Below are 24,770 nucleotides of genomic sequence, written 5' to 3'. Positions count from 1 at the left end.
TAATCCATTCAACCACTCTGTGTCTTTTGATTGGAGCATTTAGTTCATTTACATGTAAAGTAATTATCGCTAGTATGTACTTACTGCCGTTTTGTTCAGTTTTCTGGGTTTTGTAGGGTTGGTTTTTGTTTTTTTTGTTGTTTTTTGGCTGCATTGGGTCTTCGTTGCTGCGCGTGGGCTTTCTCTAGTTGCAGCAGGCAGGGGCTACTCTTTGTTGCAGTGCGTGGGCTTCTCACTGCGGTGGCTTCTCTTGTTGCGTAGCACGGACTCTAGGCGCACGGGCTTCAGTAGTTGTGGCTCGCAGGCTCTAGAGCGCAGGCTCAGTAGCTGTGGTGCACGGGCTTAGGTGCTCCGCGGCATGTGGGATCTCCCCGGACCAGGGCTCAAATCTGTGTCCCCTGCACTGGCAGGCGGATTCTTAACCATTGCGCCACCAGGGAAGCCCTGTAGGGTTTTATTGTTGTTGTTTTTCCTTTCTTCTTTTACTTTCTTCCCTGGTGATTTGATGACTATCTTTAGTGTTATGTTTGGATTCCTTTCTCTTTTGTGCGTGTGTACCTATTACAGATGTTTGGTTTGTAGTTACCATGAGACTTGTATTTAACAACATTGTATGTATGTTGTCATATGCATATATATGATACGTATACATTGACATTCTCTTAAGTTTGAACACAGTCTAACAACCCTGCGTTTTTACTCCCCTACCTCCACATTTAATGTTTTTCACATATTTTACATCTTTCTGTTTTCTGTATCCCTTAACTACTCTTGTGGATTAGATTATTTTATTACTTTTGTCTTTTAACCTTCTTACTTGCCTTATAAGTGGTTGGTTTACTACCTTTACTGTATGTCTGCCTTTACCAATGGGGTCTGTTTGTTTGTTTTAATACTTTTATTTTTTAAAGGAACTTTATTACTTTTGTTTATTTATTTTTTTGGCTGCATTGGGTCTTCGTTGTTGCGTGGGCTTTCTCTAGTTGAGGCAAGCGGGGGCTACTCTTCCTTGCAGTGCGCAGGCTCACTGTGGTGGCTTCTCTTGTTGCGGAGCATGGGCTCTAGGCACTCAGGCTTCAGTAGTTGTGACACGTGGGCTCAGTAGTTGTGGCTCATGGGCTCTAGAGCGCAGGCTCAGTAGTTGTGCCACATGGGCTTAGTTGCTCAGTGGGGATCTTCCTGGACCAGGGCTCAAACCCGTGTCCGCTGCGTTGGCAGGCGGATTCTTAACCAGTGCACCACCAGGGAATTCCTTTCATAATTTGTATATTTCTAGTTATGGTCTTTTCTTTTTTGATTAGAGAAGTCCCTTTAACATTGCTTGTAAAGCCAGTTTTGTGGTGCTGAACTCTTTTACCTTTTGCTTGTCTGTTAAACTCTTTATCTCTCCTTCAAAGCTGAATGATAGCCTTGCTGGGTAGAGTATTCTTGGTTGTAGGTTTTTTCCGTTCATTATTTTGAATGTATGGTTCCACTTCTTCTGGCCTGCAAAGTTTCTGTTGAAAAGTCAACTCATAGTCTTATGGCAGTTCTCTTGTCCATAACGAGTTGCTTTTCTCTTACTGGTTTTAAGATTCTCTCTTTATCTTTAGTTTTTGCCATTTTAATTATGTGTCTAGTGTGGACCTCTTTGGGTTCATCTTGTTTGGGCTTCTCTGTACTTCGACTTGGATGTCTCTTTCCCTCCCCATGTTAGGGAAGTTTTCAGCTATGATTTTTTTCAAATAAGGTCTCCACCCCTTTCTCTTTTCTCCTTTTGGGACGCCTATAATTTGAATGTTAGTATGCTTGATGTTGTCCCAGAGGTCTCAAACTATCCTCTTTTTTTTTTTTTTCCTTCTTCTTCTTTTTTCTGTTTATCTTGGGTGATTTCCACCCCTCTGCCTTCCAGTTCACTGATCCGTTCCCCATTCCTCTGTATCCAGTCTACTGTTGATTCCTTCTAGGGTGTTTTTTCAGTTATTGTATTCTTCAGCTCTGTTGGGTTCTTCTTTGTATTTTCTAACTCTTTGTTAAACTCTCACTGTGTTCACCCATTCTTCTCCCAAGTTTGTTGAGCGTCTTTATGATCATTACCTTGAACTCTTTAGTCGGTAGGTTGCACATCTCCACTTTGCTTAGTTCTTCTTCTGGGGTTTTATCTTACTCTTTTATTTGGAATTCCTCTGTCTCCTCATTTTGCCTAATTCTCTGTGTTTATCTCTATGTATTAGGAAGGGTCAGTTACATTTTTTCAATCTTGGAGAAGTGGCCTTGTGTAAGAGACATCCCATGGAACCCAGCAGCACCCTCCCCTTTGGTCACCAGAGCTGTATGCTTTTGTCCCATGTGTGGGTTGTGTGGGTCCTTCTGCTGTGGCTGGGCCAGCTACCATGGGCAGCTGGTAGGTGAGGCTGGCCCAGCCCTGTTGGCTGCCTGGCCCTGCCTTGTGCAGTGGCTGCCAGCCTGCTGATAGGAGGGGCTGGGTCCTGGGGTGGCTCGTTTGGGTCCCAGAGGGCTGGAGATCTAGAATATTCTGTAAGGGGAAAACAGGAGAATTTAGCTTCACGCAGCAGCAGAAACAGCAATAGAATCTCTCCTTTTTGACAGGCTGTCTTTGGCTAGATTGCTCTTTAGTTAGTTCCCAGCGTGACACTTTTATTCAGACAGGCTCTGTCGACTATATGAGGAAAACGCTTAAATATTTCTATTCATGGAACACAAGTGGACTTTACATAGATAGGCCTCCTTTAGGATTGAAACTCTGTCTTTGGAAAAGTATATCATTGGGGAATTGTTGTACATAAAGAAAAATAAGTCATTTCATGTATTTTATATGAAAGTAAAAGTAGATAATTCATGTAAATACATGAAACCCAGCACCTTACTCTATAAGCAAGCAAACAATATATGAACTGCTTTGGTTTAAGTAAAAACGTAAATAAAATATTTTCTGCACGTAGAAGATACTCACTAAATATTTGTTGCCTGATTGAATCCAGCTCGTGTCGCCTATAGCAACCGGTTCTGCCTTTCTAAGCTTCACGTTCCTCCTCTGTAAAATCTTTTCTCCTTTGCACTTTTATTAATGCATTCCTTCAGCACATATTTACTAACCGTCTCATATGTGCACATTTCTGTGCCAAGCACTTACTTAATCCTTATAGTAACTGTGTGGGTGAGGAAATGGGTTAGGAGAGGTGAACCTTGTCCAAGGCAGCTTAGCATCTGTGAGAGGAAACAGAGATGTTCTACTACTTAGGGAAGGGGGAGGGGCAGATTGCAACAGATGGCATTTTGTTTATTGATTGGCTGCAAGTTTTAAGTGAAGTCCAGCAGTGCTGGGTGGGGCACAGTCCATCATGGACAGAGGCAGGAGCAGCTTGGCAGCTGATACGCTCAATTTTTCAAATGTTTAAACCCTGTGACTCCGTAATTCAATTCTTAGAAATCTGTCCCCAGGAACTAATCAGGAATTTAGTCAAAGATTTGTATACAAAGATGTTTACCCACAGCCTATTTATACAGTTGAAATTTTGAAAATGGCCCAAAGGGTCAACAAACAGCAGGAGAACTGTTTATTCTACTTGACACACACGTACGTGGCAGTGACTCAGTACTTTGCCAATATTAACTCGTTTAATCCTGACAAGGATTGGGGTAGTGCTCAGCAGGTGCTGTTATCGCCCCATCTTAGAGATGAAGAAGCTGAGGCCTGGGTCACACAGCTGGCAAGGGTGGGAGGCTGACCTGAGCCCCGATGGCTACTGCCAGAGCCCAGGCTGTTTCCACCTTTCTCTGTGTATGACAACATTCATGCTCTGGAATATTGTACAGTATTCTAACGTTTTTACCAATTTCCACTATATAATGTTATATGAAGGTTATGAAATTATATGGCATGGTTTCACTTTTGAAAACACACATTGAAAAGAAGGGAGAGACGAAGCTTGTTTCTCCATCAACACCCCCGACAGGTGCTTGCGGATGGTGTCCTCAGTGCTGGGCCCTCCTCAGGTGTAGAAAGTACGACGAATCCGACGTCAAGACGTTCTTTGTCTAACAAGGAAGTTGTTACTGCCTGATCTCTGCCAAATAGAGGGTCTGTAAGATACAGCGGACTGGCAGAGACTTCAGAGATGAGCGGTCAGCCAGTGTGCCTGGCGGGGGCAGGGGGCAGGAGTCGGCGTGGCTGCCTAGGGACTCCGTGAAATCCATGCCATCGTGGGGCAGGCTGGGACCACCTCACAGCATTGCTTTCACGAGGAGAAAACCTACCAAGCTCCACACCTTGACAGCATGTGGCCTACTTTGTTAATCATAATTATGTTAGTGAAGTTCATTTACTCTTACTTATGTTAAGTCAAGATTTCTCTGTTTGGTTTCTGTATTCTGGATGCAGTGCCGGGGGAAAACTTGTCACTGGACCATTTGCTGCTTTGGCAAGACAGCCAAGTACATATAAGCCTTAACCTGCCAGGAAGCAGGCATCGGTGCCTCCTCCTGGGGTGGGGATTTTCTCAGCGAAGAAAACTCGCTTTGCTGCTAGGAAGAGAGGTGAAGTGCACATCTTCATGTGTCATATGGGACTCGGGCACAGGTGCCAGTCCTGTTAGCTATGCACGTGTGCGGAGAAAGGGGCTTTGCTGGGGCAGCTGACCTGGGCTTTGAGAATTTTTGTGAAACTGGGGAACTTTTAACTCTTCTTATTCAGAGGACAATTGTGTTACAAAAGGAAGAAACGTAGTACAGAAGTATGTCAGTGGTTTTCAAACCAAGAATGAAACTGTTCGGTTTGCTTTCGTTTCTCTAGAAACCTGACGTGCGGCTCTCTCGAGGCAGCATCGACAGGGAGGATGGAGGTCCTCAGGGCCCGGTAAGCAGCTGCCCACATTCTCATCAGGATCTGGACCACTTTGTGTCCTGGGATATCCAGGCTTACTAGCATTTGTCGTATGGAACACAATAATTCATTCTATAACTAAAATCAACGTTTTAGCCAAGATTATTAAAACTTAACAGTACGCAGCCTGACATGCGTATTCGGCTAGAAAAATTTCTGCCCCGTTACTAATACACTCTTTTCAATAGTAAGCTGAACTCTCTGTGTCCTAAAGAAATACGTACACAAATTAACTGTTGCTACAAGTTGTCATCTGCTAAATTTTTATACTCTTGTTTCGTGTTTTATGAAAGTTTCCACAGTCACAGGAAACTTGTTCAAGCAAGATTTTTTTCTTCTGGGTGTTGTAAGGGGAAGTGCCTGAAATTCTCTTTAAAGACCTAGCTTATTATCATTATTCCAAATGTACTTAAAGACCTAGCTTATTATCATTATTCCAAATATATTGAAAGCCTGCTAGAAATAGTCCCTGGTCTTCAGGGGAGAGTAGTTAAAATTGTTAGGATTTCCATTAGCAGATACCTGGTTAAAATAAATGCAGATTTCTTTACAACTTAAAGAAATCCCCAGTAAAAAGGGGAAACCTGCACTTGCTGGGTAACGGACTTAGGGAGATAAATCTCAATCCACCCTAATAAGGCCTATGAGTAGAAATAAACCATTTCATTTCTAGACACACGTGCGTACACATACATACATACATGGGACTGTGTCGTCATCCAGCTCCAAGATGCATAGTTTTCCCTAGTCTGTGCTATAAAATCCAGCTCCCCCTAAGATCTGGCCCCTAGAAGATGTGTTCAGTCGCTAGCATGTGAAGGTTTGGCATTTCCCATAAGATATGCTGGCACAATGGGCTCTACAGACAGAATATTAGGCATTCCTTAGTCCACAAGTGCAAAATCACACTGTTCCCCAGTTAACGTCTCCACATGCAGTGCTCTTTCCTTATACTGGAAGGATGACATGTAGCTGAAAGCATTCCCTCTAAGATCAGGAACAAGACAAGGATGCTGACTCTCGTCACTTTTATTCAACATAGTATTGGAAGTCCTAGCCACAGCAATCAGACAAGAAAAAGAAATAAAAGGAATCCAAATTGGAAAGGAAGAAATAAAACTGTCACTGTTTGCAGATGACGTGATACTTACATAGAAAATTCTGAAAATGCCACCAGAAAACTACTAGAGCTCATCAGTGAATTCGGTAAAGTTACAGGATACAAAATTAATATACAGAAATCTATCACATTTCTGTAGATTAACAATGAACTATCAGAGAAAATAAGGAAACAATCCCATTTACCATCACATCAAAAAGAATAAGATACCTAGGATTAAACCTACCTAAAGAAGTAAAAGCCCTGGGACTTCCCTGGTGGCGCAGTGGTTAAGAATCCACCTGCCAATGCAGGGGACATGGGTTTGAGCCCTGGTCCGGGAAGATCCCACATGCCGCGGAGCAACTAAGCCCATGCGCTACAACTACTGAGCCCGTGAGCCACAACTACTGAGCCCGCGTGCCACAACTACTGAAGCCCGCACGCTTAGAGCTCATGCTCCACAACAAGAGAAGCCACCGCAGTGAGAAGCCCGCGCACTGCAACGAAGAGTAGCCCCCGCTCGCCACAACTAGAGAAAGCCTGCACGCAGCAATGAAGACCCAATGCAGCCAAAATTAATTAATTAATTAATTAATTAATTTTAAAAAAAAAAAAAAGCAAAAGCCCTGTTCTCGGAAAACTAGAAGACACTGATGAAAGAAATTGAAGAGGACACGAACGGATGGAAAGATATACTGTGTTCTTGGATTGGCAGAAGTAACATTGTTAAAATGACCATACTACCCAAGGCAATCTACAGATTCAGTGCAATCCCTATCAAAATACTAATAGCATGTTTTATAAAACTAGAACAAATAATTTTAAAATATGTATGAAAACACAAAAGAACTCAAATAGCCACAACAATCTTGAGAAAGAAAAACAGAGCTGAATCACCCGCCCTGACTTCAGACTATACTACAAAGCTATAGTAATCAAAACAGTAAGGTACTGGCACCAAAACAGACATATAGATCAATGGAACAGAATAGAGAGCCCGGAAGTAAACCCACGCACTTATGATCAATTAATGTGTGACAGAGGCAAGAATATACAATGGAGAAAAGACAGTCTCTTCAATAAGTGGTGCTGGAACAACTGGACAGCTACATGTAAAAGAATGAAATTAGAACATTCTCCAACACCATATGCAAAAATAAACTCAAAATGGATTAAAGACTTTAAGATCAGGAACAAAAGGAAACAAAAAAATTTTTTTTAATTTTTAAAGATTTTTAAGAGACCTAAATATAAGACCAGAAACCGTAAAATTTTTAGAGGAAAACATAGGCAGAACACTCTTTGACATAAATCATAGCAATATTTTTTTGATCTGTCTCCTAAAGCAAAGGAAATCAAAGCAAATATAAAGAAATGGGACCAATTTAAACTTAAAAGCTTTTGCACAGCAAAGGAAACCATTGACAAAATGAAAAACAACCTACTGAATGGGAGAAAATATTTACAAATGGTATGACTGATATTGGGTTAATATACAAAATATATAAACAGCTCATACAACTCAATGTCAAAAAAAAACAAAGCAACCCAATTAAAAAATGGGCAGAAGACCTGAATAGACATTTTTCCAAAGAGGAAATGCAGATGGCCAACAGACACATGAAAAGATGCTCAACATGGCTAATCATCAGAGAAATGCAGATCAAAAGCCCAGTAAGATATCACCTCACACTGGTCAGAATGGCCATTATCAAAAAGAACGCAAATAACAAATGTTGGTGAGGATGCGGAGAAAGGGGAACCCTTGTACACTGGTGGGAATGTAAATTGGTGCAGCCACTGTGGAAAACAGTATGGAGGTGTCAAAAAACTAAAAATAGAACTACCATATGATTCAGCAATCCCACTCCTGGGCATATATCCGAAAAAAACCAGAAACATTAATTTGAAAAGATACATGTACTCCAGCGTTCATGGCAGCATTATTTATAATTGCCAAGATATGGAAGCAACCCAAGTTCATCAACAGATGAATGGATAAAGAAGCTGTGGTGTATATATACAATGGAATACTACTCAGCCAAAAAAATGACATTTTGCCATTTGCAGCAACATGGATGGACTTGGAGGGTATTATGCTAAGTGAATAAGTCAGACAGACAAATATTGTATAATATCACTTACAAACTAGTGGATATAACAAAAAGACTCAGATATAGAGAACAAACTAGTGGTTAACAGTGGAGAGGGGCAATACAAGGGTAGGAGATTAAGAGGTATAAACTGTTTTGTATAAAATCAGCTACAATGGGAATTCCCTGGCGATGCAGTGGTTAGGACTCGGCACTTTCACTGCCAGGGCCCGGGTTCAATCCTTTGTCAGGGAACTAAGATCCCGCAAGTCACACGGTGCGGCCAAAGAAATCAGCTGCAAGAATGTATTGTAGAACACAGCGAATATAGCCAATATTTTATAATAACTACAAATGGAGCATAACCTTTAAAAACTGTGAATCACTATACTGTACACCTGTAGCTTACAGTGTGCATCAAGACTTCTTCAATTAAAAAAATGATAACATATTTTGAGCAGTTGGTCCCAAATTGTTAAGAGGAAAGAGTGAGAATAAGCATGAAAGTAAACCCTATTCAAGGGACCAGCTATTTATAACATCACTAATAGGAACATTTTTTAGAAAAGGAAAATCCTGTTTGTTCCAAGATGTGGCATGTAGCAGGCACCCAGAACGTATGTGGGGTGAGTGAATGAATGAGTGAATGATGAGACAGAAGGATTATTGAGAAACACTTTGTGAAACAGACAACGCATGACGGGGCCGCTTGTGATCTCATAGTACTTGCCGCACGCCAGGCCTGGGTGACAGTAGGCGTGCTTAGTCCTGATGGAGCGGGTGCTGCGCTGGGTGCTTCCCTCCTGTCACCTCATGAGTCCTCAGCACTCCTGTCAGGTCAGGCGCCGTGCCATCCACACGCCACAAATGAGTCAACCGAGGCTCGTAGGAAACTTGCCCAAGGTCGCTGGTCCTCATGCCAGACGCCGGACAGGGCACTCAGCGTGACCAAGCGCCAGCCTGCTCTGCAGGCCTCTCCCCTCCAAGGTCTGGGTTAAGCTGTGGGGCTCATAACACACGCTGACGGTTGCTGGCTTTTCTGCTTCTATCCTTTACTAAGATAACTATTTGGTTTGGCCCACTTCTCAAAGTGCTCCAACTTAACACTTTTGAAAATGGGCCCCAGTTTCAGGAAGAAACGTTTGGCTGGAAAGCAGTGTAGACTGTCAGTAGGTCTGAGCTAGTTAATAGACTCTAGTCACTGCCTCACGGAAATTGATCCCGTCTGTGTGCGTAAAAAGTAAAAATAAAAACTATTTGGGGGCTTCCCTGGTGGTGCAGTGGTTGAGAATCTGCCTGCCAATGCAGGGGACACGGGTTCGAGCCCTGGTCTGGGAAGATCCCACATGCTGCGGAGCAACTGGGCCCGTGAGACACAGTTACTGAGCCTGCGCGTCTGGAGCCTGTGCTCCGCAAGAGAGGCCACGATAGTGAGAGGCCCGCGCACCGCGATGAAGAGTGGCCCCCGCTGGCCGCAACTGGACAAAGCCCTCGCACAGAAACGAAGACCCAACACAGCTAAAAATAAATAAATTAATAAATTTATTAAAATTTTAAAGAAAAACATATGTCTAAAAAAAAAAAACTTTGGATTTTCAAAATAATATGCAAGTTGGCAGCATGTTCATTTTGTGACAACCCCCCCATAGGGGGTAAGTGTCACTAGCCTCCGCGTTCAAACGGGAAAACCAAAGCCTCAAACCGGTGAGTGACTCGCTCCTCCAGGGCCAGCACTGCACACGCAGCAGAACCAGAGCCCGGCCCGGCCCGCTACCCAGCCCGTCAGCCTCTGCACACAGGGACATACATAACATTTGTTGAACTGATCCAGAAAGTTCTGAGGATAGGATTTTCTAATTATCGCACTTTCTTGTTCCCTGAGTATCAGGAAATTCTTTAAGTCTTTTTACTGCTGGCCAGTGAGCACAGCACAGCATAGCCACAGTCTGTCTCTTTGCAGGGTTTTGGCCCGCTTCCCACTGTGTCAAGGAGTCCTCCTTCTTCACACCTTCCCGCTCGGAGGGTTTCTCTAGTCTTTCAAATCGGGAGTGTTCAGTGGCCTGCTGGAAGCAGCCGTGATCCTGGGCAAGGAGCAGTTGTGACTGTGTGCTGTCTCATGGTCCTTTATTTTAAAGAAGTGGATGTCTACTCAGTAAAAGTAAAGCACCTTAAAGTATATGTATTTCAGCCAGTTTATTGTTTCAAAATAAGCAAGGAAAGTCCCTCTTTTCAAAAGGATATAGTTTGAAGATACTTCTTTTCATTCAGTCAGCCTAGGATAAGTGGCTGTAATCGTAGCAGCAGGTGTGACACCCTAGACTGGGGCTGGTCCTATGTGGACCTGCCTTTTTTCCTGTGCCTGGGGTGGTTTGGCTTCCTGGCTGGGCCTGTGGCTTGTCCAGAACGGATGGAGGTGTCACACCAGGTTCTTCAGGTGACAGTGACAACATAGACATCCCAGTGCTAGGAAACCTCTTCTCATCGTCATTGTGCCTGACGGCACTCCTTCTTGTAATCAGAGAAGGAGGGGGTGGGGGAGAGTTTCCGGACACAGGACAGATTTCACACCCATGAAGTTGAGCTGGAGACCTCCATGGGCATAATTTCTTTAAAGAAGATTTGAAATTGGTGTGACCACCCCTGACCGTGTTCCCATCGTGACTCCTTCTATGGCAGCCCTTATCCCATACCCCATTGGCATTATTTGCTTATTAGCCTAATCCCCTGTCCCCACCTGAGGCCTTGAAGGCAGGCCCCTCCCCCGTCTTGTTGGTCTTTTTTTTTTTTTTTTTTTTTAATTTTTATTAATTAATTAATTTATTTATTTATTTATGGCTGTGTTGGGTCTTCGTTTCTGTGCGAGGGCTTTCTCTAGTTGCGGCAAGCGGGGGCCACTCTTCATCGCGGTGCGCGGGCCTCTCATTATCGCGGCCTCTCTTGCTGCGGAGCACAGGCTCCAGACGCGCAGGCTCAGTAATTGTGGCTCATGGGCCTAGTTGCTCCGCAGCATGTGGGATCTTCCCAGACCAGGGCTCGAACCCATGTCCCCTGCATTGGCAGGCAGATTCTCAGCCACTGCGCCACCAGGGAAGCCCTGGTCTTTGACCCCAGCGTTTAGCCCAGGGGTCAAGGGGGTGGGTGGAGAGGGTGGGCAGGGGAGGCTGTTATCCTGTTGTGCGCCCTGCTGCACTGACCCGGCTTTTTCTTTTCCCACAGACTGGAAACCAGCACATATATCAGCCTGTGGGCAAACCAGGTAAATGAAGAAATGAATGGAGTGTCACAAGATTTGTATAATTTGGAGGGGCGGGGGTTTTGAGGTATAGTTTCTTAGCTTTGAAAAACCTCATGTTGTGTTAACACTCTTCCCCCTACAGACCATAGCAAGTATGATGTTTACCAAATTCAGCCCACGACTAGAATGTTGGAAAACAGACTTTACTGCTCTAATGCATCAGAAACACCTCTGTAGGGTGCCCTCTCCGAGATTAGCTTCTGTTGTAATAACACGAATCCGTGTTTGTTTGTTTGGGGGTTGTTTCCATTCTCTTCATCAATGCACGTTACGTAATGGGACTCATTCCTTTACCAGATCCTGCAGCTCCACCAAAGAAACCACCGCGTCCCGGAGCCCCCGGGCACCTGAGCAGCCTCGCCAGCCTCGGCAGCCCCGGGGACAATTACAATGAGGGTGTCAAGGTGAGCACCAGAGCCTGTGCGCAGCCCAGGACCCCACGGAGCCTTTCGCTCTGGGCGATGACCCTGCGATGTGCAGTGGGGTCGGGGCTCGGTGGGATTGGGAGGGCTCCTTGGTCGGCTCCAGACTCCTCTGAGTCAGGACAAACTTTACTGGAAAACTCTCTTTTCTGTTCTTCTCTCATGTGATAGATTCTAGGGCCTCAGTCAGATCTTAACATTCTGAAGACATTTTCCTCTTACCAGACAGAATGTTTCTTTGAGATAAAAGTGCTGGGGTGGCTTCTGGTTTTACAAATGAATCAAACCAGGACGCCTGGGGAAAGCAAGGCCTTCTGTAGGCTGAGTGTCTCCAAGTGTGTCAGTGTGGCCTAGTGGGCGACTTCCATCCTTTGCCGTCTGGGGCCAGCGTGTGTAAAGCAGCGTGTGCTGGGGACCACGGCCGCCTCCTCTGTGTGCCCGTTTAAGGAGAGGGGTACACTCCACTTTCCATTAGGTCAGTTATCTCTCAAAATATGTCCTACTTCTCAATTCTGATACATTTTGTCGTCACGTTTTATTTATTTATTTTATTAATTAATTAATTTATTTATTTATCTTTGGCTGCATCGGGTCTTCGATGCTGCGTGCGGGCTTTCTCTAGTTGCGGCGAGCAGGGGCTACTCTTCATTGCGGTGCGCAGGCTTCTTTCTCATTGCGGTGGCTTCTCTTGTTGCGGAGCACGGACTCTAGGCGCGCGGGCTTCAGGAGTTGTAGCATGCGGGCTCAGTAGTTGTGGCTCACGGGCTCTAGATTGCAGGCTCAGTAGTTGTGTCGCACAGGCTTAGTTGCTCCGTGGCACGTGGGATCTTCCCAGACCAGGGGTGGAACCCATGTCCCTTGCATTGGCAGGCAGGTTCTTAACCACTGCGCCGCCAGGGAAGTCCCTGTCTTCACATTTTGATATCTCTAAAATCAAGACGGTAATTTAACTGGCATTTTTTTCCTTCTTCGTGGTGCGTAGAAAAAGGTACATCTTAGAATTCAATAGCTACGGGATCGGTTAAGATAAGCTTTGTTTCACTAATAACCACCATTCATTGAGTGCCACCTGCTGTGGCAGACCCTGCCCCGTGTATTTTAAATCCTCACATCAGCCTCACGGAATTGGTGGTCTTCCTATTGTTCCCACCTGTGGCATGAGGCGGCTGCAGTTCCCAGAAGTTACAGGGCGTGTTCAAGGTTACGGCCTCCCCATAGCTGGACCAGCACCTAGTGGCAGACCTGGCTTTCCACACACACACGTGTGCTGCCGCTCCAGGTTTACCCCCAGAGCCAAGCGGCTGATTCCTGGATAGAAGCAGGTGTAGTGCCATCTTAGCGAGTCGGAGAGGTTGTCCCCAGGCAGAGAAAATGTCATCTCCAGTTGCGAGCCAGCCCACAGCTGGAGGGCGGTGACCAGTAGTGAAGCAGCTGGCACTGTCTGGGACCAGCCTGCTCCCTGCGGAGCCTAACGCAGGAACCACGGTGCCAGAGGCGCCCCTGCACCAAGGGTCGGGCAGTCAGCTCCTGGAAATCAGGGTGCTGGTCCTGGGGGCTGCCCCCAGCGTCTGGGCCTCCAGGCCCAAGAAGCCTCCCTGCAGCTCCACTAGCACCACAGAGGAGCAAAGGAGGATACACCCTTTCCCAGTGTGGTTTCTTGACATAAATTTTAAAAGGAAAGAGAGAAATTGGGTTAATGAACTTCTTTCATTTTTCATAAGCGAAAGAAGAAACTTTCAAAAGGGCTTGTATTGCAATGAAAAGCCAACTTTAAAAGTGGATCAGATACCAGCTTAGAATTCTGACCTATATTCATTTTTTACATTTGAATAAATATAATTGGGAAATACCCTTATTATAGGGTATTGAGCAAGTAGAAATCTTTATGGAAAGGAATCTTTTAAGTGTGCTTACTTAAAGTACACTCAGGAGGGGACTTCCCTGGCAGTCCAGTGGTTAAGAATCCGCCTTCCAATGCAGGGGACACGGGTTCGATCCCTGGTGGGGGAACTAAGATCCCACATGCTGCGGGGCAACTAAGCCTGCGCTCTAGAGCCCGCGTGCCACAACTGCTGAGCCCATGCACCACAACTAGAGAGAAGCCCGTGCGCTGCAACAAAGAGCCTGTGCGCCGCAATTGAAGACCCCACGCAGCCAAATAAATAAATAAATATTTTTAAAAATACACTCAGGGGACTTCCCAGGTGGCACAGTGGTTAAGAATCCGCCTGCCAATGCAGGGGACACGGGTTCGGTCCCTGGTCCGGGAAGATCCCACATGCTGTGGAGCAACTAAGCCCGTGCGCCACAACTACTGAGCCTGCGCTCTAGAGCCCGCGAGCCACAGCTGCTGAGCCTGCATGCTGTAACTACTGAAGCCCGCGCGCCTAGAGCCCATGCTCCGCAACAGGAGAAGCCACGACAATGAGAAGCCCGCGCACTGCAACGAAAAGTAGCCCCCGCTTGCTGCAACTAGAGAAAAGCCTGCGCAGAGCAACGAAGACCCAACGTGGCCAAAAAAAAAAAAAAAATACACTCAGTAAACATTTTTTAATAATTAGTAAGTGTGAAGTATATGTCTCTACTTCTTCATGACATGTCCGTTTGGTAGAGGTTATCAAATCCAGCCTGAAAGAACAGTACTCTTTTAATACAGAAATGCTTACCTTTACCTGGGTGTAACTGAAGTAGTTCATCCAACTCCTAGCCAGAAATCAGTCTCGGTTTCTCCTTGGTGGCTTTACATTTCGGCTCTGAATTATCGGAGTCTTTGAGGACCGACCCCCGCCCCGCCCGCCACCTCAAGTGGTTGGGATTGGCTGCGTCCCTGCGGGCAGTGGTGTGTCCTAACTGCCTGCCAAGGGGCCTCCAAGTGGTCAAGCTCCAGAAGGTAGGAAACCAGTGACAGCTGTCTCTGCACACCAAGCTGGTGCCTTTGGGAGGGTCCCTGTGAATGGCCCCCGGAAGCTTTGTGACAGCGCTTCTGTGACAGTTGGGCAAAGGGTGAACACAAAAGAGCAGAAGCTTTGAACGGGTCAGGACAAACCACCCTCACCTCCTGGAGTCCAGAACTGTAGTTCTTCTTGATGGAGCCCCAGCCGCCTCCTGAGGAAACACAGCCTTTTACGTTGATCCCCTTTGAGCTGGCCCTCCTGCCCCATTCAGCATCTCAGTGCAGAAGATAAAATGCTGACAGGGCTTCTCTTGGAAGTGATGCTGCCATGAGTAACCTCCCTTTTTCTAGTGCACAGAAAACAGACAGTGTGGAGGGTTGGACCTCAGAATTTAGGGCTCTGCTAAACTTCTATACCAAAGGGTATACTTTTTTCAGACAATTCTAAGGAAAGGTCAAGAAATCCATATTTCTCTCAATTAACGTTGCCTATTATGTTACAGTAGAATAGGCTTGGTTTAAACTGTAGAGAAAAAAAAACATTAAAATTTCTAAGTTTAAAGTAAAGGAACCCAACCATAAGAACTGGTTCAAAGGAAGGGTTTTGTGTTTTAGTTTTTAAAATAAGCTCCTGATATCTTTAAACACAGCCCCAAGCCAGGCATCTGTATTACAGCAGGCTGGCTAGGTCGAAGGCCATTTCCAGGGATGTTGGATGTTGGGACCAGGCCCAGGGAGTGAGGGTGTGCAGTTTCTCCAGAATCACTCAGATGTCCAATGGGCGGCTTTCCGTGAATACAAGCATAGATACGCTTTCTTTCTTTTTAAAGACCCTTAATTCTTTGGATTCTTGCACGGCTGCCAGATTGTCATTCTCGGGCTTTGCATGTTGTTTTCCTCATTTATTTGTGAAAACAAGCATGGTGCATGGCAGACCCCTACTGAGTGTGCGGGTGCCCTGAACAGACGGCCCAGCGGCTACACGTTGATGGCCCGCGAACTGAGCCGACAGGCAGAAACTCGCTCCTCTTGTTCTGCTCATGTGTTTTTACGGGGGTTTTGTCTGCTGCCTTTATTAATATTGTTTTTCTTTTTTCCCTTTCTCTGATAAATTTCTTTAACTTGTCCTCACCTTCCGTTCGACAATAGCCGTGGAGGGTAAGCACATGGTATCTGTGTGTCTGTCCAGCTCTCTATCGCACCCCGCTCTGCATGCGACTCTGGACCAGGAATCGGGAAGCCTGGGGAGGGTGCTTTTGCTTGGTTTGTCACCAAAAGCAGCATTTGTATTTGCCCAAGAGTGAGACGTGAACATCTCCGCAGGGAGGGAACGTTCTCGTCCCTTTGTGTCTCAGGGCTCAGGGGTGGGCACCCAGAGTTGAGCACTGGCAGCAGATTGATGAATGAACAACTGTTGGGCGCTGTCATTTAGTCTTCTCCAAGTAGCCGTGTGCAGTCCTTTTTGTGCCTAGGGTGGCCAATTCGACTTTTTCAGTACGCTGAAGGTTCCCTAGAGGCCCTTGTGCAGCCTTCAGGGCTCAGGTTGTCTTGGATAACATTTGTTGAAGTCTCTCTGTGCCCGGGCCCTGGGACGGGCAGTTTTACATATGTTCACCCCCATCACAGCTGCGGGTGAGGGGGCAGTGCCCGCCCCCCCACCAACAGAGCAGCACCTGCACAGCTCCCACGTCAGCAGCGTTCTGGAAGCAGATGGTGTCCGTTTAAAGAAGACTTGCATTTGCCCACTTTTTATAACCATAAAAGGAATACACGTTTCCATTTAGGTGGTTTGAAGGCAATTAAGCTGAGCCATAGAGGTTTTACTGCAAAATTCAAACTAAGTGGAAGTTCTTATAGTCTCAATGTAGAACACTTGACCCCTTAGCCAACTGTCTCTAAATCCTCAGAGAGATGTAAAATATCTGGGTTCTTTCTCTTTTGGTGAATGATTTTGGGGGGGACAGTGAATCACTTCTCTGAATGAATCCGGGGGCTTTTAGCATAATGTGTGTGATTCCATCTCATTTCCTTTAACTGAGCTCAAAGTTAGAAAAAAAGGTGCCTTATTTATTTGTCACTTGGATGAATTGCTTTGCGGTCATCCCCAAGCTGAACTGTGTCCCCTAAGACAAGAAGATCAGTTATGTGATCTGCTTTGATCTCTTTTAGAGACCCTTTCTAACCTAGTTGCAGTGATATGACGCCATCTGCTGGAGGATAGAAAGATAACCGGCTTCTGTGTTGGCAGCTTCAGCCCCAGGAAATCAGCCCCCCTCCCACCGCCAACCTGGACCGCTCCAATGACAGGGTGTACGAGAACGTGACGGGCCTGGTGAGAGCGGTCATCGAGATGTCCAGCAGGATCCAGCCAGCCCCGCCAGAGGAGTATGTCCCCATGGTGAAGGTGAGCTCAGCCCCGTCACGTGGAGCAGGAGGCGTTCCCTGTGCCCTTCGGGCCCAGCCTGACTCTTCAGGAGGTCTGCATCACGTGGTGATCACGGCCATTCCCGACCTTGACCCCGGAATGTCCTGAGCAACAGAGTCTGTCAATAACTGCTGCTCATACATGTGATCTTGAGTGAGGGAAGATGCAGAATACTCACAGTCTGATGCCATTATGACTTAGGGGAGGTAATTACAGTGTTAAAGTGCCAAGACAGATGACACTTGGAGACCCTGCTTTCAGTTCTTTTGGGCATTTACTCAGAAGTGGAATTGCTGGATCGTATGGTAGTTCTATTCCTAATTTTTTGAGGATACACCATACTGTTTTCCACGATGGCTGCACCAATTTACATTCCCATCAGCAGTGCACGAGGGTTCTAGTTTCTCTCCATCCTCGCTAACGCTTTTTATTTTCTGTTTTTTTGTGTGTTTTTTTTTTTTTTTTTTGATAGTAGCCGTCCTAATGTGTGTGAGGTGGTACCTCACTGTGCTTTTGATTTGCATTTCCCTGATGATTAGTGAGGTTGAACATCTCTTCGTGTGCTTTTTTGTGTTGGCCATTTGTGTGTCATCTTTGGAGAAATGTCTGTTCAAGTCGTTTGCCCACTTTTTAATAGGCTTGTTTGGCTTTTTGTCATTGAGTTGCAGGACCGAACACCGTTTTTAGCGTACCAAGGAGCAGTCTCTGGCACCGCTTCTTTTAAACCATCAGTGTGGAGTAGCTGCTTGGAAGCCGTGATGTTTTGTGGGCAGCACAGTTAATCCATTCTGGTTTCGTTTTTAGGCTATACTCCCATACACTTATAACCGAAGTTCTTAAGGGTGCACTTGCATGAACCACAGACGGGTTTTTAAAAAATACTAATAAACTCAACAATATACAAAAGCAATCAAAATTTTGTACATAATAAGACTTTTTATGGTGATTTTATAGAAGCTGCTTTTTTAACCGTATTACTGTGGCAAAATGACACTCTTTTTGTTGATCCAGTGTCAATAACTAGCATGTCCATACTGGTCTTGTTCATACTGCATGTATAACTTAGCACCTGAGTCATTACATAGCTGACCCTCATAAGAATGACAGCGACAAACATTTTAACTCTAACGTCATGTCGTTTTTAATCACAATTGGTCCCTTTAAGCTCCGAGTGGCAGGGGGAGGGCTCTTGTGCTCCGTGTACATAGTGGACGAAGCCCTGGGGTCAGAATGGCCTCCATAGCAGACTGCCACCTGTCGTTCCCACGTGTGGCAGCAGTTACATCCTTTTTGGTGGCCCACGAGGCTTTGGCAAGCACTGGGGAGAGAAGAGAGTCATGGAGCGCACACGGCCCCAGCACCGCCTTCCCTGGGCACCCTCGCGGCTTTTCTTACATGAGCCTCCATTCCCCGGTTCCCCAGACAGTAGAGCAGTGAGTATTCAGAGATCTGAATCTGGGGGAAATTGCCTCATAACTTAATGAGATCAGGCTCAGCACTGTGGAAGAGAAACACAGAAATTTTCCTTTAAAAAAAAAAAAAAAAAAAAGAAAGAAATTTTCCCTAAAGTGGTGAAACGGAAATGAAAAATCATGTAACTGGAAGGAAACACTGTCATTGCTGGCGTGAAACTCCTTGACGTGCGTCCTAACGCTGGGTGTGGTCCTGTCTGTTAGGAAGTCGGCTTGGCCCTGAGGACGCTGTTGGCCACCGTGGATGAGACCATTCCCGTCCTGCCCGCCAGCACCCACCGAGAGGTAGGGCCTCATCCAGAGGGCAGTGTGGCGGGGCGAGCACAGCGCGCGCTCTGCAGGCGTGACCTCCTGGCCGGGCCCCAGGGCGGGACTCCGGCGCCTGGCCGTCCACCTTCGGGGCCGTGTGGAGCCACCGCACCGCGTGTGGGGTCCCGGCCTGAAGGACGGGGCGTCCGTGAGGACAGGTGGGGAGCGCAGGATTGGGGCTGCTGCCGCCCTGGAACCCTCCAGAGAGAGGACGGAGGCTGTGGAAACGGACCGCGAGAGGCATCCTGCCCTCCTTCCTCGAATTCCTCTGGAAAAATTCGAGTTTGCAAGTGACCTTGGTTTTCCACTTAAAGCAGCGATATAAACATTCCTCGTAACTAGTAAATAGGCTTATTTAGCGTTGGGGTCTGCACCCAGCCCTGCTCGCTTCCCGCGCCTCGCCCTTCCAGCTCCAGTGTCCACTTTTCTGCTTTCTCTCTCGGGGTGCGTGATCTGTCCTTCCCCCTGCAGGCACTCTGCTTGTTTCTGTTTTCTTCGTTTTTACTGTGAAATGATTTCAAACTTGCGGAAAAGCTCTGAGAGCAGCACCGAGAGCTTGCGAGCACCCTCGCCCGGACCGCGCCGCCTTCACCGTCTGCGCCGTCTGCGGCCTCTCTCTGCACGCGCAGGCTTTACTTCTCCAGGGCCACCTGCGGCCGCTTGTGCGCACCTCGCCCTCTTACCTTTAGTGTTTGCGTTTGTGTTTTCGAATAACGGGCCGTTCTCTTACCCTGCACGGTCACCACGTCCTGGAATTTAACACTGGCCAGTGTGCTCATCTGTCAGCAGGTGGTGGTCCGGGTTCACCAGTCACCCCAGTAATGCTTCTCCCTCTGGCTGGAGACGGCCTGGGGCTCACGTGGCCCCTGACGCCGCCCAGCGTGTCTGTGCGCCTCTCTCCTGGGGCAGCCCCTCAGCCCCGCGCCGTCTTCTGCGACAGAGTGTAGGCCCCCGTGTTCCAGAGCCTCCCTGACGTGGAGCTGAGGGAAGTTCTCTAAAGGCTGATGCTTCCTCCCGGTCAGGCTGAGGTTTTACGTCTGCGGCGAGGCTGCGTCCTCCTCGGAGGTCGTGTCCGAGGGCAGCACGCCCAGCAGGGTGTCTGGACACGCGGGGCCGTCAGGCACAGCTCCTGCAGCTGGTCCTGTAAGTGGCGTCAGTTCGCCTGCATGACACCACTTAAATCGTTTTGGGAAATGCCTCTGACTGGTGTCACCGTGTAGCTTAATATTTCTCTCCAGTTTGGAGATGAGCTAGTTTATCTGCTTTATTAGAAATTTAATTGGTTTTCCACAGTGAGCAAGGATTTTGCCCCGAATGAAGACGCTCCAGGTGCCAGAGGCAAAAGCAGGTGGTACCCTAATGGGTGGATAGTTTGGCAGGACCACTTCTAACTTGCTACGTGAGCTGATAACGGCTGCAGTGACCTCTGTGTACCTGGTTCTTCCGCACGCCGTGTGCTTCTTCCTGCTCCCCTCCCGCCCTCTGGACCCAGCTGTCCCTGACCTCTCTACTGCACCCGCCCAGGGGTCACCGGAGGCCATCCCCCCACCGCCCTGACCCCTTGGCGAGACCCCTGGAGTTTCAGAGCCTTGCCCGCCCCACCCCCAGCCTTTCTTTGCTGCCCCGATGGTGGCCGCCCCCAAGGTGCTCCCCGGACTTGCGTTTTAGAGATGGCTTTTGTCCTTGGCAGGGCTCCCCACGCCCACAGATCCAGATGTTTGAGGCCCTCACCCTCTGTGCTGTGAGTGGGCCCACTCCCTGTGCCCCGGGCGCTAGCTGTCCGCGGGACGTCTGCCCCTGTAGCACATTCTGCTTGCAGGGTCAGTGGGACCAGCATGCACTCACCACCCTGCCCAGCACGAACCGCGCGCGCGCGCGCGCGCGCACGCACGCACGTACGCACGTGCGGACAGCCTGTGTCACCCACGAGTCTCAGGTCGGGCCTTGCTTCTCCATCCTCACGGCCGCGTCCCCTCTTCCCTGAGGTATCACAGCAGCCTCTCAGCTGCTTACTCCACCTCTGGGCTCTCCCTGCCCTTCCGTTTACTTGCCGCACTGCCACCAGAGCCCCGTCTCGATTATGTTATTCCCCTTCCTAAAATTCCTTAGGCCTCCCCGTTGCTAAGTTCAGCAGGACCAAGGTGAACGTGGGGGGCCTTACGAGGCCCTTCACGGAGGAAGCCAGCCGGCTCACGCAGTCTCGGCCACATGCAGGCGAGTTCTCCTCTGTGGAGTCTCCGCCCCTCTCAGAAGGAGTGAACTGCTCCTCCCCGGGCCCATTTCTATGGCGTGATTTTCCCGCGTGCGGTGGGCAGCTCTGTGCGTGCTTCCCCCACACTGGGCTGTGAGCACAGGCACACTGGGTCACTCTTGAGTCCACGACTCCAAGGGCCTTGTGTACAGTAAGTGCTCGCTGATTGTTGAAAGAGCACGTGGCTAGATCGCCGCTGGTTAAGTACACAGGTCGGAGGGATCGCGAGAGACCCCAAGCAAAGCTTTCCAGCCCTGTGGCTCCTTCCACCGCCCTTGCCCCCGCTTCCCACCTCTGATCCGCTTGGAAGGGTCTAGAGCTTACATCAGAGTGGAGCAAGTGTCTGGTGACATCCTTGAACCATCTCCTGCATAGCAAAGGGAGGTCTTGGAGCAGGTGCAGTAGAAAGCGTGCGGGCCTGGAGGTGAAGACCAGGTTCTGTCTTGTTTAGGGGAAGGAAGAAAGTTTCTTCTCCTGGAGGCACCTAAGAAAAGCGCCTAAGAATGCCCTGAGTGTTGGCTGCAGGAGGCTCTCCTGACCCTCTTGTTCTTGCAGATTGAGATGGCCCAGAAGCTGCTGAACTCCGACCTGGGGGAGCTCATCAACAAGATGAAGCTGGCCCAGCAGTACGTCATGACCAGCCTGCAGCAGGAGTACAAGAAGCAGATGCTGACGGCCGCACACGCCCTGGCCGTGGACGCCAAGAACCTGCTCGATGTCATCGACCAGGCCAGACTGAAGGCCCTGGGGCAGACGAGGCCGCACTGAGTGCCGGGGCCTGCTCCCCGCTCCGCCGCCACCAGCAGCGAGGCTCTGCCCGGCCGTGGGCGCCAGCACTCACAGCGCCAACACTCTGGCTGAGGCTGGTTGAAAATCTCATACAAGTTTAACCGCATTTTGATGTGGGTTGTTTTGGTTTTGGTTCTTTAATCATGGTGTTCAGAAAAGTCCGGGATCCAAAATGTGGCATTTTTCTCAGAATAAAAATTGTACATGAGAAGCTTTTAAAGAATCACGAAGAACAGATTTTGTTCACATCAGGATGTACTTTCGTGGAAGCGGCCGAGGCAGTGATGCACTGGTTCCTGAACTGGCCGGACTGGTCCTTGGAAGAAGACAGGAGGAAGCGGAGGATTCCAGGAAACCCAAGGGGCTGAGAATCCCTTTGCCAACCCGCAGACTTACTCTCCGGGCTGGAATTTTTGTCGTTAGAACACTGTTCAGTTGCAATATGCTAATACCACTTTACAAAGAAAGAATATAAAAGCTATATTTTGAAGACTTGAGTAATTTCAGAAAAAAACTACAACCCTCTTGTCTTTCCTGCCTTTTACTTTCATGTGAGTATGTGAAGCATTTGGTTGGAAACTAGCTGTAGAACACACTAAAAACTTTTGTCTTTTTTCACCAGAATAATGTGCCAGTTTTTTGTAGCGCTGTTATTTCTCTTGGAAGCAGAAATGCTTTGTACCAGAGCACCTCCAAACTGCGTTGAGAAGAAGTTCTGGAACCATCCCTGTTTTCCATTTTTATATAATTTATAAAGAAAGATTAAAGCCATGTTGACTATTTTACAGCCGCGGGAGTTAACTAACCCTTCATTGTGTCTGTCTTCCCAGGAAAGAATTGGGCAAAACAGAGATTTGGTTTCCTTTTGATGTCCAGTTTTACCATCCATTCTGTTAAATAATTTTGAAAAATATGCCCTCTCTTTAGTTTGTTGGGGGATATAAATTATTCTCAGGAAGAATATAATGAACTGTACAGTTACTTTGACCTATTAAAAAGGTGTTACCAGTAAAGTGCTTGGTGTAATATCCTTTCTTTTGGTTTTGTTCCTTCAGATCATTTGAAATTTCTCAGGTGACTTGTCAGATAAACTAACATACAGGAAAGCTCTCGATAATGATTAGTTTCTTTTATTCTTTGTCTTGTCGACAAGTCAAGAACATTCCTCATAAGTTAACCTTCTTGTTCCATCTTCACGGTTAAATGCAGAAACCGAGCTAGGGTGATGTCGTCCCTGAAGGACTTCCCTCCGCAGGCTTGGTGTCACCGCCACCTGTCCAGCCTCGGGGAACCTGTTCTCTTAAGGGAGCCATCAGCGTGACAGACCCCAGACCCAGCCTCATCTCGCTGAGCCTCTGGCACGCAGGACTGGGGTCTGCAGCGCTGCGGACCTGGAGGGAGAAGAGCCGGGGCCCAGCCCCCAGTGGAGGGACTCGAGCGTGTCCTGCAGGAAAACGCGCGTCCCCGTGTGCAGCAGAGTCAGTCCCCTCTGGGCTGCCTGGCGTCCTCTTCGTCTGAAGAGAAGGTCGGGGATGTCGCCCCTCTGAGCTTCTCTCGGGCTCTCCAGTCTCCGCTTCCTCGTCTTTAGGATGGTGATCGTGAGGTTAAATAAAACGAGCGGTGTGAACGATGAAGCGCTCCACGTGCTCCCGGGGGCTCCACTGCGGGGCTGTGAGCCACGGCCGCAGCGCGTGTTCTCTGCCCCGTACCGAGAACTGCAGGTTAAGTCTGGAAACGTCCTGTCAGTCAGAGGGAAAGGCATTTTGGTTGCGAGGACAGGTGGAGACAGATAGCGGAGGGTGTTGGCTGGCCGGCTCGGTGGCCCCGGGGCCGTCAGAAGGGCCACCCCGTGACTCCGCCACATGGTGCTGCAGACGACAGCTACCCAGTGAGGCATTCGACCCTGTCCACGCTGGCCAGGAGAAGCCGTAAAGAAAGCGAATACGGGCCTGCCCACGACCTCGCCCTCTGTCTTTCTCCAGCTCCATGTATTTTAACATTATTTTAAGTAAAGAGTCATTTGAATAGAGAAAAGGGCACGTAAATGTTGAGCTTATTGAATTTTTCGCAAAAGAGCACACTCATGTCACTGGCGCCCAGACTCAGGAACAGGACAGCACCAGCACCCCAAAAGTCTGCCGGGGGTCCCTCCTAGCCACTGCTTCCCCAGAAGGGTGCAGCCACCCTGCTTGCCTTTTATCAACTTTATTGAGATGTAATTCACACAGAGTTAAGAACCTGCTGAGTGAACAGCTGGATGACTCTCTTCAAACGTGTACATCCAGTTCCCCGTCAGTCCCCACACCCACCGAGGCAGCCGCTGGCCTGGTCTCTTGCACCGTAGGTCTGGTCTTACACGCCAGGTTGCTTCTGGAACTACTGTATGCACTCTTCTGTTTCTGGCCTCTTTGACTCGGTGATGTTTTGGAATATCCGTGTTGTTGCGTCATCAGGATTTGTTCTTCTTTATTTCTGATGGTACTCCGTGGCCTCACAGCCAGTTCACCTGTCACCTGTTGGTGGATGGGACATTTGAGCTGTTTTCAATCTGGTTATTATGAATGAAGCCGCCGTGGACATTTGTGTACAAATACACGTGTTTCCATTTCTCGTGGGCAAACAACTATGAGCAAAATTTCTGGAACTTATGGTAAGTGTTCAACTTTATTAAGAACTGCCAAACCGTTTTCCAATGTAATTACACCATTTTACACTCCAACCAACGACACATAAACCTTCCTGCTGCTCCACGTTCTCACCAGTGTTTGGCATTGTCAGTCTTTTATAATTTTAGACTTTCTAGTGAATATGTGTTCCATCTCATTTTAATTGTGTTT

General features: G+C 47.8%; 1 protein-coding gene across 12 annotated transcripts in view; it reads left to right on the top strand.

Moving 5' to 3' along the window:
- Window positions 1-22,946, top strand: part of PTK2 (protein tyrosine kinase 2) — a 255,666-nt gene extending 232,720 nt beyond the window's left edge. For all 12 annotated transcript variants that reach the window (XM_068525379.1, XM_068525378.1, XM_068525376.1 and 9 more), the window contains 6 exons: window positions 4,793-4,855; window positions 11,294-11,333; window positions 11,670-11,776; window positions 16,936-17,091; window positions 18,789-18,869; window positions 21,700-22,946. In XM_068525379.1, coding sequence (XP_068381480.1) covers window positions 4,793-4,855; window positions 11,294-11,333; window positions 11,670-11,776; window positions 16,936-17,091; window positions 18,789-18,869; window positions 21,700-21,912 — 660 coding nt within the window. In that variant the 3' untranslated portion in view covers window positions 21,913-22,946. The remainder of the gene's footprint in view (window positions 1-4,792; window positions 4,856-11,293; window positions 11,334-11,669; window positions 11,777-16,935; window positions 17,092-18,788; window positions 18,870-21,699) is intronic.
- The last annotated feature ends 1,824 nt before the right edge of the window (window positions 22,947-24,770 follow it).

The sequence above is a fragment of the Eschrichtius robustus genome, chromosome 17, assembly GCF_028021215.1.
Source record: "Eschrichtius robustus isolate mEscRob2 chromosome 17, mEscRob2.pri, whole genome shotgun sequence".
In the NCBI taxonomy this organism is placed as follows: domain Eukaryota; kingdom Metazoa; phylum Chordata; class Mammalia; order Artiodactyla; family Eschrichtiidae; genus Eschrichtius; species Eschrichtius robustus.
The sequence above is the reverse complement of the archived record's forward strand: the minus strand, read 5'-3'. Positions and strand labels throughout refer to the sequence as shown.